The sequence below is a fragment of the Anabrus simplex genome, chromosome 1 (genome assembly GCF_040414725.1).
Source record: "Anabrus simplex isolate iqAnaSimp1 chromosome 1, ASM4041472v1, whole genome shotgun sequence".
In the NCBI taxonomy this organism is placed as follows: Eukaryota; Metazoa; Arthropoda; class Insecta; order Orthoptera; family Tettigoniidae; genus Anabrus; species Anabrus simplex.
The window spans coordinates 1,543,520,448-1,543,539,807 of NC_090265.1; the positions used below are offsets into that span (position 1 = coordinate 1,543,520,448).

The 19,360-nt window shown below is 40.3% G+C and overlaps 1 protein-coding gene across 1 annotated transcript in view; it reads left to right on the forward strand.

The window, feature by feature from the left end:
* Mps1 (Monopolar spindle 1) overlaps window positions 1-19,360 on the forward strand; it is a 225,900-nt gene that overhangs the window by 39,016 nt on the left and 167,524 nt on the right. The window contains exon 2 of the mRNA XM_067138070.2: window positions 10,908-12,266. Coding sequence (XP_066994171.2) covers window positions 10,908-12,266 — 1,359 coding nt within the window. The remainder of the gene's footprint in view (window positions 1-10,907; window positions 12,267-19,360) is intronic.

Here is a 19,360-nt window from a genome sequence, read left to right on the forward strand (position 1 = left end):
ATTTTGTCCCACTGTGCACTGCCGTGACTAGCGTGGGCCTTGCCGGTTCTTGGAGGTTAATACACAAGACAATGGAGGAGCATCTGTATCCACATTGAGCAGATGATCATGGGTGTGTGCAAGGACTAAGGGCTCTACCACAGGACTAAAGGCCCTACCACACCTATCAAACCCATAATAAATCTTGGAAGTAGCAAATATGGAAAATAAGGTGCCATGCGACCTGGTTGGCAAATGGCACCTTGCAGCTACTAGGCTTCAAGGTGTGAATTGGGTCGCAGGCCATGACAAATATTTTTAAATCTAGGAGCCAGGTAATTTTTCTAGTACTTACATCGTTAATATACTGGCATCTAGCCTTCTGAGAAATAAAACATGGTAATAATACCAATAGGTATTGTGATTTTATAGTTTTATACACTACAACAGATTACCACAAAATGTACAGAGCTGGACACTGAACTAAATAAGGCATGGCACTATGTAAACAAATTTATGAAACTAAGCAATTGTTGCACACTTATATTTTGATATTGGTCTAAGAAACTTCAAAATTGTAAAATGTTTGTTGATAAACTAATTGGAGTTGATACAAAATGAAGGAATACCTACAAAATGATGCTGTACTGTTCGTATGCTGATTGTTACTTCTGTTCTAGCAGCTATTGAAGAGAATGAATATAAAATGTGTGTATAACTTCCGTGTCGGTTAATTCTTCCATATCGATCTATGACTAGTTGAGCTTTATCATTCCATGAAAAAATGGGATATGCAAAAATACATACAAGATAACAAACAACTGTTGAATCAAGAAATTCTTAATATAAAATTTTGATGTTTCATGATATGAAAAATGTAGATAACACTCTCAAATTTTCTTTGGATGATTAGCACGCCTTAAATGGCAAAATATTAAAAAATAACCAAACCTTATAACATCTCAAATATAGGAAGTATCATCACTTTCCATCTAGTCAGTTCCAAAGCCACCAGCAGATCAAGTTCTACCAAAAACCTGTAGGTGGTTCAAGGGAGAATACAGATGGAAAATGACTGAACAAAGGATAGGAGGCTTGAAAGAAGAATTAAATTTTGTTGGAGAAGAGTATGGAGGGTAAAAGTTAACGATATCCTCCTCAGTGTGCACGGCTCAAACCACTCTGCAGGCGCCACTGTGTGATGCTCACTTGTTACTAGGGATGTACTTAGTTCGTTGGAATTTCTGCCAAATGAGGGCATTAAGGTACGTTTAATTTTACATCTGATTTCTGATTTCTTTACAGCATAAGGGATTAAAGAATTTATCACTTTTGGTTTATTTTCAGCATACATACTGAGTGCAGCAAGGTATGGGGCTAGATTTTATTTAGATTTGTGTGTATATTAGTTTATCACCTACCGAACTTGATAGCTGCAGTCGCTTAGGTGCGACCAGTATCCAGTTACCAGGAGATAGTGGGTTTAAACCCCACTATCGGCAGCCCTAAAGATCGTTTTCCTTGGTTTCCCATTTTCACACCAGGCGAATGCTGGGGCTGTACCCTAATTAACGCCATGGCTGCTTCCTTCCCATTCTTAGCCCTTTACTGTCCCATCATCACCATAAGACGTATCTGTGTCGGTGCGATGTAAAGCAACTTGCAAAAAAAAAAGTTTTTCACCATTGGAGTTTTTATTGTACCTCAGTTGGTGATGTCTGTGTTGAATTCTGGGAGTTGCTTGCCACATAAACCTACCTGACCCATCACCAAAGCCAGTTTATTCATACAACTTCATCTCTAGAGTTTATTTCTAACTTAGTCTCTATCTCCTCATTCTAAGTACCCTCCTGCCATTGTTCCCTCCTGTTTGTCCTTGTTATTTTCATCTCTGTTACTTATAACTTAACATAGTTGAGTCCAACCAGCGTTTACTCCTGTAGAGCAAAGTCTTTTTGAAAACAGACTGATGTAAAGATAATTCCTTCTGGGCGCTGACTTCCTTCTCACAAAATACCATTGATTGTAACTACAGCCACATTGCATTAGCCTTGCTGCTCTTAGATTTGTTTTCACTTGCCAGTACTATATTACCATCTCCTAAACACGTGAAATGTCCCACCTGCTCCTGTTCTGTATTCCTGACATGATATTCAGTCTTCTTAAGTTTCTTCCCTACTGGCATCACTCTTGTCTTGGAAATGTTTATTTTCATATTGTACTTGTTGCACCTCTGTTCAGGCTCCAAGATAATTGATTTTTGGTTTTGGTTTTCTGTTCAGTTTGCCATTAAGACCAAGTTGTTGACATAAGTCAAACTGCTTACTACTTCCTGGTAAAACTTTACTAACTAGTTCGCAAAAGAGAGGTTAAGAATTCAACGTGACACGGGTTGCATGTCATCACAGCGTGATACACGAGGCTGCCAACATAGGCTGCTCAGGGCAGGCTAGTGACATGGCCATTGGCTAATGATAAGAAAATTACAGAAAATAAGATTTGTCTGGCTAGTGATAGGATCATTGGGCTAGATTGGTTAGGTCCAGCTACTAACAAGGCCATAGAGCTGGGGGGCAGGCAAAGATGGTCTGGGGGACATTAGAGCTGTGAAATCGCCCACAGGCCTCTAGTATCCCGTGAGAGTATTGGTGGCCAGTGACAAGATCAGTGGATAGTTACATTGTAGATGCTGCAAATACATCGGGCACATACCATGGCACATTACTTTCAAACTCCGCATTTTCATTATTTTTTCCGAATGTAGTAGCAGTGGGCCACACATTATTCACGCTCTGTTGGAGATAATACAGACTGCCCTGCAGCCGATACGAACACAGGAAATGGCTTCATTTCAAAGATTGAATTAGTGTGTGTTTTAAATTGTTAATTTTTCTATATAAGGATGACTACTTCTAAGGGTGGGTTGGTGGGTCCCTGACAAGAAGAAAGGATCTCTTCCCTCATCTACTTCAGGTATCATTTCACATCATCTTTGCGTGATTTTCACCTTTCCTAAAAATGCGAACAAGTTAGTAAAGATGATACAAATGTTGATTCCCATGGAGAACTTGAAATTGGTATTTACTCATTCAGGACAAATATTTCAAGTTCCCTGTGGGAATCAGCATCTGTATCATTTGATGGCCAAGCAGGCATCAATTTTTGAAAATGAGACAGTCTCTCATAGTACATTGGCACTGCCGGTGGCTCCAATAGTAGCCTACGCAGTGGCCTCCATGGTATGCACTAGCCATGTGTCCTGGTAGGTGTGCTGTTTACCAACTGATGAGCCCAACTTAGCTCACTGGGGCGAAACGCTGGCAACCAGAAATGAGTTAGCTGGAAAATTTATAATATCCAATAACGGACAAACTATATTGGTATTACAAGTTAGTAAAATGTAACCCATTTCCACGCAATTATTAAATTCCTCCCTGCCATTTTATACTTTTCAGTAAATGACCCGTGTATATCATGATCAACAATGGTGAAAAATTAGAAAGTATGAACAAATATAAATATAAATCAAATATGCAGGGTGGGGGGTTATATACACCTCCAGCAGATAAAAGTCTAATTGAAGTAGTAAAGATATTTGGGAACCTAGTACAGCAATGACTGAGGTCTTAGTGATTGAGGTGCAGTCTGCCAGTAGAGAAATTTCAGTTCAAGAATTATTTGGGAAAGGGCAAAGGGTTAAAACAAGAAGTGGAAGGAAATTTCTTTTGGTCATATTATTAGTTGTGTGCTTTCTTTTTATTCAGTCATTGACATTTACAATATCCACTGATTGGTTCTCTACTGTAAAACCTGCAGGAGTTGTATAAATAAGGTTAGCATTTATTAGACTGTAATTCTTGCACATTATTAAGTGGAAATTCCATAAATTGGGATATTCAGATGGTGGAATTATACTATCTGAGCACAGCCTTAACTAGACATGAAAGTGGTTTGTGATATGAGTTACTGTAGTCACGTCCTAGTTCGTGAACCATGGGCAATGGCTGAGTGGCCTAGTAAGTGGTCCTGATAATTGGGATACCACCTGCTATGGAATAGGAGCAGGCATCTTGGACATACCGGTATTCTGCATCATGGCACACTCTGTGCTGAGACAGCTAGGACTATAGAGCAATTCCAGAAGTAACCGACTGACAGATTAGAACACTGATAAGTCCATCTGTCTATACTACTTAAAACTATAGCTAGGAATTTTAGCTGCAAAATTTGTGTCAAAATGGTGCAATAATTTAGTTTTAAAAGGTGCAAATTTGAAATGTGAAAGTGTACCAAACCAATAACTTTACATATCAGGACAAAATTTCACACATATATATGAAAAAAGCTGCCTAAAAAGTCATCAAACATAGTGTTATTAAAATCACTCCTCCAGAAACTGTTTTTTAAATTTTATTTTTTAATCAGTTAAGCTGCTCCTCTGCTCACTAAGTAATTACTTGTACGTCGAAAAGGAACGCTCAATGTCAGCAGATGTAAGTAGTGCGTATTATACTTGGAGTTGGTAATGTAGATCCTTGTTTGTTGCGAAATTCTCAACGTCACGGTGTGCTGGTTAAGGAAGTGGAGATTATCAGAGGAATAATATGTAGGAGGAATACTGACTGGAAGGTGATTAGTGATTTCAATGAGGCTAGGTAGTGGGTATGTGCAAAACTGGGAGTGAGATTTCTAGATCCTAATGGGTGGGTAGGAGGTACGGATTTGCGTTCAGATGGTTTCACATGAACTGCAGTGGTATGTATCAGTTACAAAGTTTGTTAAGAAATGTTTTAGGGAAGTACTTCTGGGAAACGGGGTGGACTAGGGAGTGGTGATAAGGATGCAGGGATCTGGAAGTCAAGTAGGGATGACATAAAAATGTTAGTATTGAACTGTAGAAGTATTTTAAAGAAAGGAATAGAATTAATTTGATAGATGTATACTTAACAGGTATTGTAGTGGGAGTTCGATCAATGCTGGGAAGTGATATAATGGATTTTCTCTCGGAACTGGAGTATTTATAGTAGAGACAGGATAGGACTGGTAGGAGGGGGAGTATTCATTGTGATGCAAGAAGAATTTGTAAGCTAAAAAAAAAAGGTTAAAGCTGACAAATATGAAATTCGAGGTGTAAGACTCATGTCTAAAGATAATACGCAACTTTTAAGGTGTTCACAGTATGATTATTTCTGTGTTGGACAGACTGGAAGGAGCTTTATGACAAGATGTATGGAACATGTTAACGCAGAAAAACATAAGAAATACTCAGCAATGAGTTTACATATGAGGGAGACTGGCCACCGATTTGGATCTATAGAGGAAGACTAACAATAATTAGGAATATGGAAAAGGGGGAAATGTTAAACGAGCTAGAAAGTATATATATATTTAGATCAGAATCTTAATGATGTCACGGACATTAAAATTATATTACTTGGGCTAACACCTAGATTATTAGAAACAGTTAGTTTAGATAAAGCCAGGATCCCTAATATATTTCATTCTTTACACTCTAAGACTCCTTCCATCTCTCTGAATAGTAGGCCCGCTTCCATCAAACTTGATAACTCTGCCTCTTCACCAGCCTCAACGCAGTTAGCTCTACCCATCCCCTCCTTCCCTCCACGCTCTTCAACCCCTTCTCCCCCGCGTTCACCACCGCATCTGCTGCACAGATACTACACGAAAACAGGGTCAACAGAAGAGTGATTGCTGATGCAACGGAAGGTCGCGCATAACTGTTTAGAACAAACCCGTAAGTCCTCTCTCTAATATTGTCAAATAGAAGACTTCTCTCCCTTTTTGTTTTTATTACTTTTTTTAAAGACTTTCTCTCCTTCTCCTTACAGGGAACGGCTAGTTCAGTAGACCATAGAGTGCTCTTGGCAGGGTACTCTACACAAAATTATGCCTGCATGATGTTTCACATTTCTCACGATCGTGTTTCAAGGCTTCTGATTCCACATTATTCCTAATTAATCTTGGAGTGTTTAACTACCTTTAAATTTAATGACATAAGCAGCGACCTTGACCACGTCTTTTGACAGACATTTTTGTGTGTTTTTGACATTGCTTGTTAATAAGTATATACATACTATTGCCTTGGAGAAATAGTAGACAATTTAATTAACCATTTCATTAGAACTTTAAATTTTAAACAAGAAAATCTAGTTTTAATCTCAGACTACATTATTTTAGAATAACCATAGATGTTACTCCATTGACATTTTATCATAATTTTATCAAATGTAATCCATTTCACAATATATGTACCAATATTTTAGATAATAAGGTCACAAGGCTAATTTTCTAGCTCCTTTTTTAGTATTTTAAGTGCAATATTTTAAGATTGTATTCAAGGCTGAAGATGCCCTTAAATAGGGCAAAACATGTCCCGAAAGAGATAAATGATTGTATATATTTGTAACCTCATATAAGTGGACAAAAAAGTATTGAATAGATGGAGTAATAAATACTTTCATTGGATTTTAAGTGATAACAACTTTCAATACGGATAAAACATGAGGTTTATGACATGTAACATAGTACTGTTCGTTAAAAATGTGAATGTATGCAGTTTTCCATTTGGTTGAGTAATTTATAACATCACTTATAATCGCGGCATGTCTACTGACGTCATTTTAATCACCACAAAGACAGTCTTTCTGAGAAAGACAGTCTTTCTGAGAAAGACATCAGCTAATAGAGTAATAAAGTTACGAGATTGTGAGCAACTGCAAAAATATGTTGACAATGTAGTGAGGTGGACAGCAGGCAATGGTATGATGATACGTGGGGTTAAAAGTCAGGTTGTGAGTTTCACTAATAGGGAATGTCCTCTCAGTTTTAATTACTGTGTTGATGGAATTAAAGTTCATTATGGGGATCACTGTAAGTACGTAGGTGTTAATCTGTTGTGGAATCAGATTTAATTTGCCCGACAGTAGTTTGAGCGTACCCATCACAGAAAAAAAAAAAAGCTTAAAATACTAACTAATGAAGATAATTCACTCAAAATTTGCATTCTTTCCATTAAAAGTTATGACTTACCCATACTTCATTCCTTGAAGGACTGCTGGCTGAGGTACAAATGTTTCATTTGAAATAATTTCAAAAAGAGTGGATCTGTGTACTCTTAAACCGTCGCAGTTTCAGACGGTGTGCAGACTGTAACTTTTAAAAAGTATTTCTGAAACACTGCTGTATTCATGAAATAAGAATATATCATGATTATTGCCTTTATTCTCCTATTTCAAATCACTACTTTTTTTATAAAAAATTTTTTTTTTTTACACCGGCCGTGCACGTTTGGAAGGAGCTGGCATGGCTCTTTCACTCCCACTTTCTTAATGCCCCTTTGCACTCAAGGAACTTTCACTGTTGCTATCACTACCTTCGAATTCTGATTCATTTTCCAAAACGTCGTCATTGCCATAATCACCATCTAAAACACTTCCAAACTCTCGTCGTTATTGCGATGCCGGTTCTACTGCATAATGAATACTGTTAAAAGTAAAGTTTTGTTCAACAATATCAGTGTCACAAAGAAATGCAATCAGCATTGTTTACCAACAGTACATGCCTCTATTTCCTTACAGTGTGTATTGTGAGAACTTACATTGCAAAGTGAATCTAAAATACGAAGATATGCATAACACTTCATCATTGCGAGGTGAGCTTGTCGCTTGATTCTGGCACCAAAACACTGCTTGCAAGCACAGCTCATCAAATGGTGTGAATGAGTTAATATAAGGACAGATCTTTATTGGGGTGATTACTTAAATGGGTTTGTAAATAAAGGGTAGATATATCTGAACATGTTCATGAGGGTATTTAGGGGTTGTAAGGATGTAAAGGAAAGGGCCTATAAAACCTTACGTAGAGAATGGTTCCAGTGTATGGGACCCTCACCAGAATTACTTGATTTGAGAACTCTAAAAGATCCAAAGAAAAGCAGCTCAATTTGTTCTGGGTGATCTCCAATAAAAGAGTAGCATCACGAAAATGTTCCAAAGATTGGGTTAGGAAGACTTGGGAGAAAGGAGACGAGCTGCTTGACTAAGTAGTATGTAATATAATTCAGTCGAGGGATGTTTCACCATTCAACACTTTGTATAATGTGTAACATACCTTTAATAAATGAACAGATTCCTATTATATAAGTCAAACATCAACATGTAATTTAAATTTATAAATTATGTTAAGTGGTATGTTCCGAGCTGTCACTCGAGAGATGGTGCAGAATGACATTAGTAGACAAATTTGCTGTTTCTAAAAGTAGGATTGATCACAATATGAAGGTAAAATTGTAATTCAGGCGGACAAATTGGGGCAAATACTTATTTATAGGAAGAGGAGTCACGGATTGGAATAATTTACCAAGCGTGATGTTCAATAAATTTCCAAATTGTATTCAATTATTTGAGAAAAGGCTAGGTAAACAACAGATACGGAATCTGCCTCTTCAGCGACTGCCTTAAATGCAGGTCAGTGGTGATGGATGATAGAGTGTAGTACCTTATTCCCAGACTTTATACACCGATTTTCATTAAATTCTGTTCGGTGTTGATGTGGACTAGCCAACAAAAATCGGAATTCATGAATATCTCTGTTATAATGTATAAGACATAAATGATCAGAAATTTAACTCTCTATGACTTCAGTTATATACTATTTATTATCGATAGGACCACTAATAACATGAATATATATGAGAATTAAATTTTATGCTTTCCCCTAAACTACTATTTCACTCAGCGTGAATAAAATTATGTGTAGCCTAGATCAGGGATGGTGAACCTATGACACACGTGCCACTAGGTAACGTGCGAACACGACTTTGTGGCACGTTAGACAACATACCACATATTTTAATGTTATATACATGTAATGAATAGGTCAAAAATTTAGCAACATAGCATTACGCTATAATAAAGAAGTTGTCTCAATTCTATGGCCATATTTTATACAAATGTTATTAGGTTAAAGCAAAAATATACCTCCTTAAATTTTACCTGTTTTAAAAATGTAATTGTCAGTGATTTTCGCAAAATAAAATCATGAAGTATTCAGTTGAATGGATTTATATGTTATGCAATCTAATACCTAATTGAAGTCAAATAAGGGATTTCATGATGATTTTAAAGGAAAATAACCGATGGCACACTAGACAGTTAAAAGTAATACACAAGACCTTAAATGACCCACTAGTCTGTAAAGGTTTGCCATCCCTGGCCTAGATCGTAGTGCTTCATTCCCCGACTTTGCATACAGATTTTCATTAAATTCCCTTCAGCCATTTTCTCATGATGCCTGTACATACATACAGAGATGACAGAAAATTAATAAGTGCATTTTCTTATTACTGGGGATGACAGATACAGAAATAATATTCATTTGAAATTATGAGCAATGTCCAAACAAAACTCTTATTTTAAATATATAGATGGTTTCATTGTACAAAACTTTCTCTTTCTAACTTCAGTCTCAGTTATTACATCAGTTCATTTGATAACAACATACTGACCGGGTGAGTTGGCCGTGCGGTTAGGGCTGTGTGCTTGCATCTCTACTGTCGGCAGCCCTGAAGGTGGATTTTCCATTTTCACATGAGACAAATGCTGGGGCTGTACCTCAATTAAGGCTACCACCAGTTCTTTCCCACTCCTAGGCCTTTCCTGTCCCATCGTCACCACGACCTTTCTGTGTTGGTCGAACGTAAAGCATCTTGTTAAAGAAATCGTAACACACAAATAACATACCAATGTAAACTATGTCCAAAAATTTTAAAATATCGCACCATACAAAATACAACTGACATGTGACCTAAGGGTTGGAATTGATTTATTGCTACTACACTGGCTTCTTTATGGCTTTAGAAATTCCAGCCAACCAATTATTGTCGAATAAATGTGTGATGAAAGTTAAATATTGAATAAAATTATGCTTGGTAAGGGATCAGGTGTACTACTGTAAAAAAATGATTTTCTAATTAAAATGTTTTTTCATGATTATTTTTTAATAAAAATTTGATGCAGCTCTTTGTGAAAGTATGTTGCTTGTGTTAGAAGAGACTGCTTTGCTAGACTCAAGGAGATACTAATGACCATCTGAAATTTCCTCTACTTATGAATTGTAAAAACAGCTTACTCTGCCAATTCTACAGAAACTTCACATTTCTCGTGTATAGTGGCATTCAGGTAAATAATAATAGTAATCATATGGCCTCATTTACTATGTGCAGACATTTCAATTTGATGCCATCTGGCTGTCTGCTCGTCAATTTCGACGTTCTGTTTTACTCTAGGCCCACTAGATGGCAGACTGAGTAAACCGAAACTCTCTTGGGCGTCTATGGCTGAGATTTAACGAATTTTGTCGGGTAAACACCAAGTGTGTCACCAGAGATCTTTTACATGCCGACATCGTACAACATGGAGTGTCGAATGGACTTTTTTCCCACCCTTCAAAAGTCCGACTACCTCTGTCGGGTTTGAACCCGCTATCTTGGGATCCGGAGGCCGACACTCTACCACTGATCCATTTCTAGTTGCAGGAGAAGTCTGTGGACCCTCCTAAGTCCTGGGCTTGCCTCTATTGCAGGCCCCATTGTTACGCCAACGCTCGCTACCCCTACACCACAGGGCTGGCGTGCAATAACAATAATAAATAATAATGTCGAGATGGGACGGTGGAAAGATGAAATATACTTTCTGTGTTTTACTGTATATAAATAAGACAACTTGTATTTTCTAGTCTTTTTTCTTCCTATTAATTTATTTTTGATCGAGTAAATGTCTGCCTTCATCATAGGATCATATTAGTTAGAACTTGTTTTGTTTTACTTTTACAGCATCTAAAATTCATTGTAGCATGACTTATTTTGGTCCCTATCAAGTTGTAATATTTTGCTTTTCTTTTCTTTCCAGTGAGCATGAAGTACCAAGTCTTCCACCACGAATTCTTCCATCACCTTCAGTGCAACAGGAGGTGGAATTGGCAACACCTGCATGTTCCGAAGACAGCCAGAAAGATATAAATTATGTAGAAAAAGACAGTGATAACAATGTTCTATCCTCTTCAAGCAGTTGTGGAGGGATTACAGCTAATACATCAGTCTTTCAGAAGGTGCCACAATTATCTGAGGATGTTGAAACGTTATCTTCCAGTACTTGCTTTAAGAATAAAAAGAATGCTCAGGAAGGAATAGAGGGTGATCTCACCATTGGTAAATTGACATATCCACCATGTAGTAGTAAAAATAGATCTGACCATGATACAAGACCAGCAAAGTTGATACAGCATCTACATATACATTCTGTGGATGAGTCAGCACTTCCTTTCTCTGTAAGTAAACCACGTAACCAGGAGATTCCTGCTGAAAGCGAAGATGCTGTTCAGCTGGCCCACTCAGAAATTCCAAACCGGGATATATATCAGGAAGGTAAATTTGTAATAAAGATTACCCGTCATATGGTAAGTCCTATTGCAGAAGAAGAAGAAAGACATTCCCAATTTGTGAATAAACTTCATCCTGCCTCCCTTGAGATTGCTGATAATTCAAGGGATGCAAACATAGTTTTAAGCTCAAAAGTACAAGAAAATATCTCTCAAACTCCTTCAAATAAGCAGGGTGTTACAAATTCATCAGTAACCCCATGTGAAGGCCAGGAAAATATTTCAGTTTTCTCTACACCTGTTTCTCAGTCAGTGAAGAAGGGAAGTAATGAGCCTAGAGTTAGAACTGTACTTATGACCAGAACTCATTCCCAGTATTGTAATCAACCTGTACCTTCACTCATTTCACTGAATACACCTAACATGCAAGAAGAATTTGGAAAAAAACCTCTTCAAGAAATTCAGAGTGCTTCGAAATCTAAAAAACCCATGTCACAAAACGTCATAATTCACTCCTCAAAAAAGTTAACTCCTAATCATAAAATTTGTAGTAGAGTGCAACCAGTGGATAATGCTTGTGTTTCAGAAAAAAAACCTAAAGTAATATGTAAAAACAAAGAAAATTATTCAACTTCCCAATTTCTGGAAAAACCTACAAATAAAGTAAGTACTGGTAAAGATCAAATTGATTCGAGAGTTCCTTCGAAGGACAAATCAAGTGAAGTTAAAAGAGTCCCTTCTAAAGATTTAAAAATTCCTGCAAAGAAAACTTTATTTAATGAAGCAGAGGTAAAAGAAGCACATGGTTCATTGTCTACAAAAGGACTTAAAGAAAAAGTGTTTGTGAGAACTGCTCCCAAACAGGAACGTGATGCAGGTTCACATACTAGGCAAGTTATTTTTTAATTAAAACCCAGATCCCTGTAGATTTTGGTAGCAGGAAGTTTGTAATATCTTAATATATTTGTATTCACATTGTCTCCCTTGTCCATTTCATATAGACTTCAGCAACATTCCATTGTGCATCTGGACTATACTAGGTGATCCACCAGCCCCTTGCGATCCATTTTTATGCATCTCTTCACATTTTCTACAATTCTGAAAGACATTGGTCCCTCTCTCTCTATACTGGGGTAATATAACGAGTTGTGTGTTTAGGGGCTAGAAGGCAGCAGGAATCGTGAGTGCCACTGTTAATTCATTATGGGTACCTCGAATGAACCTGTAAAACTAATACAGATACGCAGAACATGTACTTTAAAACAGGAGGTGGACGCACAGAATGGGAGCACGGTACTGTATAAGCTGGGAAGTGGGCGCTGTAGGTCAAGTGTCGCAGTAGCCTACATGGCAAGCGGGCGGGGAGATATGTGATAATGGACAGTGCTCGAGGTAGGAGGTTTGAATCCCGCATAAGAATTTTTTTAACAGCCAGTTGCCTGGGATGTGGTAAGGTTGCATACTTGATAGTTTCCAAGGACTGATAAGTTTATTTGACCCTTTAAAAGACCGTATGTATCGTTGCATTGGGTATGGTGCTGGGTTGGACGAGGATGATGGTCTGTAGCCAGTTTGTTATGTCATACTTGTTCCAAGCTTCATAGACCACAGGTAGGGCAAAGTATGCCTCATTGGAACGATAACAACATGCGATGGCAGGTAAGTATGTAGCTGCGCAAACTCCCCTTCTTCGAAGCAATTCACAACACAAAGTTTATTCACAGCCTCGAGATGTATTCCAGCGATGAGTATGTGGATATATTACGTATCTATGGAGAAGCTAGACAGAATGCATGCCAGGTACGTCTGTACCAAGAACGCTATCCGGATAGACGACAACTGACGGGCATGACCTTTTGGAGTGTGGAAAGACTCCTGCGGGATACTGCATCCGTGGGAAGGACACAGCCTCTTCGAGATCATCCTGTGATGTCTGCTGACAATGAAGAGGTTGTGTTTGACGCTATTTGGCGTAACCCTCGTACTAGCACACGGGCCATTGCACAGGAGACGAACATCAGCAGAGTGTCTGTCATGCGGATATTGCATACCCACCAGTTTCACCCGTACCATCTGCACTTACAGCAGGAGCTCCGTGGTTATGAATTTGATGCCCAGGTGGCGTTCTGTCAATGGATCCTATAGCGTGTGGACACTGATCCTGCTGTTCTAGTGACTCTCTTATTTACGGACGAAGCACGATTCCACAACAGTAGAACTGTTAATTGCCAATAATATGCATTACTGGAGTGTGGATAATCCCCATTGGGTGCTACAGACAGCTTTTCAGGTACAGTGGGGCGTGAATGTATGGTGTGGAACCATAGGTGATAATTTCATCGGTCCCCATACCTTTGAGGGCCATCTGGCAAGCCAACGCTATCTGCGGTTTTTCCAAGATGAACTACCACCATTTTCGGAATATGTACCATTCCTTGACTGCCGCAGGATGTGGTTTCAATATGACTGAGCTCCACTGCACGCGGCGGTGGTCGTCCGGAACCATCTTCTATCCGGATGAATGGATAGGAAGGGGAGGACCTGGCCCGCCAGATCGCCCGATCTTATGCCCCTGAATTTTTTTCTATGGGGCCACGTAAAACAATTGGTGTATGCCCAGGAGCCGGCCAGTCCTTGTCACCTTAGACAGCTCATCACCGAGGCATGCCGATCCGTTTCGCCAGAGATATTGCAACGCGTCGGATTGTCCTTACAACATCGCGCACAGCTCTGTATCGACCACGGAGGTCGTCAGTTCGAGCAGGTGCTGCGTTAAACGATGTGGATAACTGAAATCCAGTCAAATGAGTCTGTGAAAAATACCGGTATTAAGTATACAACCTTGCCACGTTCCAGGCAGCTGGCTTAAAAAAAAATACTTGCATGGAACTTGAACCTTCTAACCCTCGAGCACTGTCAACTATCACACATCCTGCCGCGCACTAGCCATGTGAACTACTGCGACACTTGACCTACGGCGCCCACTTTCCAGCCTATACTGGCCACAGACCATCATCTCCACATCCTCGTCCAACCCATTACCATACACAATGCAGCGATACATACGGTCTTTTACAGGGTCAAATAAACATATCTGTCCTTGGAAGCTATCAAGTATGCAACCTTACCACATCTCAGGCAACTGGCTGTTAAAAAATTCTTATGTGGGATTCGAACTTCCTATCTCAAGCACTGTTCACTATCACATATCTCCCCGTCCGCTTGCCGTGTGAGCTACTGCGACACTTGACCTACGGCGCTCACTTCCCAGCCTTTACAGTACCGTGTTCCCATTCTGTGCGTCCACCTCCTGTTCTAAAGTACATGTTCTGCGTATCTGTATTTGTTTTATGGGTTCATTTGAGGTATCCATAATGAATTAATAGTGGTGCTTACGATTCCTGCTGTTTTCTAGCCCGTAAACACACATCTCCTTATATTAGCCCGGTTTAGGGAGAGTAGTAAATTGTAGTAAATGTGAAGGGATGCATAAAACTGGATCGCAAGAGGGTGGTGGACCACCCAGTATATTTGAGGGGAAGTAAACTTAAATTTTCAAAAGAGTATAATTGATAAAAGTATTTACAGATGCTGATTTACTGATGCTGATTGGTGTGTAAAATCTTCTTACCTTGCAGTTATATTTCAGTACATTATTGAAACTTAACACCATCTTATAAGGCTCAGCAGAAAAGATACTGACTTCAGCTGACAAACTTAGAACTTGTACTTACATATCCCATGTTTATGTTATCTGCTGACTGATCATTCCAAATCTTGTATCCTAGCTGTAACTAGGAAGTTATATACAGCAAACTCTTGATTATCCGGGCTAATCACCAGACAAATTCGCACGGTTTACTGAAAACACGGGTAATATGATTTTGTGCATTTTAATGCAGAACAAATCTTTAAATAATACAGAACATACAATACTGTTTGAAAATGCCATAATGTCAGTTAACACATTCACTAACCACTTTTATCAGTAGGCCAGTATAAAAATTTCTTACAACATCTATAATTGGTCAAACACTTGAGGTACATAAAAAAAGTATACAAAACACCAGTTTTTGTTGTTTGGCAAAAAATAGTAATGTCCTTTTGCTTTTGAGATTCATTGAAGTTCTTTCTTATACAAGTACAGATGTTCCAAAGTACAAAAACATCACTATAGTTAAAATCTCCCTGTTGAACATCGTCTTAGAGAGTTTCAACACTTTCCAGTGCTGAAGCATGTTGCACGCATGCACTTTCCCTTCTTCTACCTCCTCTTCACGGCCAATCCGTTCGTCTTCCTCGGCAATGCCTACTGTTGAATCGTGGTTCACATGCAACCACCATTCAGTATTTTTGGTGCTTACATTTTCAAATTCTTTAATGCTGGAAATCAAACTGATATGTCAGATTTTCTTCTGTAGATAATCTCTGGAAATCACTTCCTTCTATGTCTGGTAGCAATTACAGCTTATAAATCTCATGTTTATCCCGTATTGGCTCAACACAACCAAGGTTAAGTTATGAGTAGGAAGGTGGGAACCTACTCATAACTTAACCTTAGCTGGTAGCAATTTACACCATGAGCACATAGTCATTACAGACTTCATACATCAAGCAATTAAAGCCTCTTCCAGAATGTTAACCCTTTCAGACATGAAAGAAAACTGGCGGTGTGAATTTTTGTTTGTACGTCAAAACTGACTAAAATGTTCTTAAATACATTTATTTTTTGTTTATCCTACAAAATAAAAATTAACATCTGAAAAAAAGCACCCACACAATTGTGCGTGTCAGGATTTAATTCACTACTTACAAAAAATAAAAAATTCAGCTCAAAACATGTGAATATATACATGTACATGATCAAATGTGATATTTTATAGCGTGGAACGATTTTAAACAATTAAAATCTTATACATTACATTTCTCATGTAGAGTAAGAGTTCTGCTTTCACAATCCTTTTGGTGGCAGCACCCGCACTCCCGCATGCATTGCCTGTAGGAAAACCTAGCCCGCACAGTTGTGCATATTAACATTCAAAACCTCATGGTATTATGTACGATGTTGTAAGTTCACAATTTACCTTTGCTAAACAATTTACACACTTCATTGATTACATTAAATTTCTGTCGACTATAAAATACGCTACCAGGTACTAGATTCTGACACCAGTTTTTACATAAGAGTTTATCCACTAGTTTATCACACTTGTCCATCCCACTTCTGACACCAGTTGTAATGTGTTGGCGGTGTAAATAAATGAGTACAGAACCTGGTAGCGTCCTATTTCTAAGATTTATAAACTAAGCACTACAATTACAGATTTACACAAACACAGAGACGATAGCTGAGATTACAACTTACGCAATTACACTCACACGGTTCACGCTGTCTTAGTTTCTCATCTTCCATCTACACACACACACACACACACACAGAGTCATCGATTATGTACGCTACACTCACTCAGCCACTCAGTCACACTCGCTATGCTGTCACGGTCCACAGCCTACACGTCAGTCTCACAGGTCGGGATAGTGTCCGCTGTTCACTCAATCCGTTCGACCCCGTTCGCAGTCCGCACACGTCGGCACCCAGTGTTCCCTTCGCTTTGCTCCAGAGCACTCCAGGTTCTCCTCCAGCAACCAGCCTCAAGGGACACACACACACACGACATCAGGGAAACAGGAACGAGCCCTCGGCTGCAACAGGCAGATGCTCCATCAGGCTGCACTCTCCCAGGCCATCACTGACTGCGCTCCAGCAAACTCAGTCTTGCTCTCACTCACTCTTACTCACTAACTCCGTCTCTGGTGGTGGTGATTATTGTTTTAAGAGGAAGTACAACTAGGCAACCATCTCTATATAACACTAATCAGAGAGAAAAATGGAAGGGATCCGACACTTCAAAAAATGAAAATATCGGCCAAAGGAAGACAAGGGCCACGAAGGGCGTGAAAATGAAAGACTCCCTAGCCCTCGCAAACCTAATAGCGTCGGGGTCGGAAAAGAACAAGAGTTGACCAAGGGAGGTCGGATAGGATAGATGAAAGTGAGGAGCCTGGCACAAGTAAGTGGAAGCAATGTCAGGACTCAGCTGAGGGCCCCGTGGTCGCCAACCCACGCTCCACAGTTCACAGCCCCTGGGGCCCCTTTTAGTTGCCTCTTACGACAGGCAGGGGATACCGTGGGTGTTATTCTACTGCCCCCACCCACAGGGGGGTCTTACTCACTAACTCCGTCTCTCACTGACTCCACGCAGGTCGTTCCTCTCTTATATACCTGCTCTGGGCCTTCCAGACCAGTCCGGATGCTAGATGTATCCAGGAACCTCGCGAGATAGAAGACTCCAGATTAATAGTCGAGTAATTTCTGTCGTCCCATGCGGTGCGACCACGGATAGAAGAGAGAAGGGCCGGCCCAGCGCTTAAGTGTTGCTTGCGATTGGCGCGCTCGAGCGTAAGGGGGTGGGGCCGATACGATGACGCCTCCGGCGCGTAGCAACTTGGCATGGCGGACGCTATAACCATTACATTGCCCCCTCCTTAAGGCTGCTCATCCGGAGCTGCTCCACAATGCTCTGCAAGACGGTTTGTTCCGTTGGCCACCACCTTCCCATGGGGGGTCCGCTGGGTCCGGTCGACAGTGTCCTCGTTCCTGTTGATAACGCTCAGCAAGTCCTCGTGTGGCAGCCGGATCTTCGGTGGTTTTCCTTTCGTCCAAAGCCGCGTCTACTTTCAGGGCTCGAGCGCCTTCGTAGTCCTCAGGTGTGATGCCCGGGGCTGGTTTGCTCGTCCCAGATTTAGTCCTGCTAAATTTCCTTTTCTCCTGGGGTGCGGAATTTGATGTTCGTACCGCTACGCAGCTTCGTGCCTGAACAAGTGTCCTGGTCATGTGGCATCCTCGTTCGTTGGTCATCGGTTCGTCTTCCATTGCTGCTCCGTATCCTAGTAGGGGTCCCTCCAGCCGTGCCGTTGCAATCGCTGCCTCTGTCTCATGGGCCATCGTCAGAGCCTCTTCGTAGTTCTGTTTCCTGACGATCGTCCTCCCTGGGCGAATCTCGGCGCCACATAGTTTATCAAAGGCATCAGCCGCCTCAAGTTTTGTGTCACCTTGGGATAACTCTTCAATAATCACGTCTCCTGGTCGCTCGATCTCAGCGTCAAATTTCCGCGGCGTTATATCGGCGCGCTGAGTCCTCTCCTGCAGCTGGACTCGATAGGTGACTCTGTTGTTGGACACCGCAGAGTACGTCGAGAACTCCCACAACCTCCTCGTAGGTCGAACTTGGCTGGGGGCTGTGTTGTACTCTCATCTTCTGTACACGTGGTCCGGCGATCGGATATTTGGCACTCTTCTTGGACGTCGATCCGGTCTCGAACTGGGTCTGGCATGTTCTCTTGGAAGTAATCCCGTCATCCCGTGGAGTTTCCAAGTTCACGATGGTGGAGCCGCCGTCGCTACTAGCAGGATTAATTCGCGTCTCCACAGCCATCGTTTTCGCACGTAGGGCACTCACTTCCACCATTGGGCCTCGAACTCCGGACTCCACAACAGCGGGCATCTCTTCGGACCGCTTCACATCGATTTCGTTGTCGTCCCGCACATCGTTATTGTCGACCTCAGTTTCGAGAGAGCGCACTTCGTTTTCTGACTTTAGTTGCTCGTTCTTCCGTTCACTTGAGTCTGTTTTCAATTGGTCCGGGTTTGATCTCCGCTCAGATCTCATTTCACTAATTAGTTCGCCATAACCAGATAAAATTTTATTTTCAAGTTCATTAAACTTGCCTAGAATAATCTGGAGCTGTTCAGAATTCATTTCACTAGTAGAAATTTCTGTCGACTACAAAATACGCTACCAGGTACTAGATTCTGACACCAGTTTTTACATAAGAGTTTATCCACTAGTTTATCACACTTGTCCGTCCCACTTCTGACACCACTTGTAACGTGTTGGCGGGGTAAATAAATGAGTACAGAACC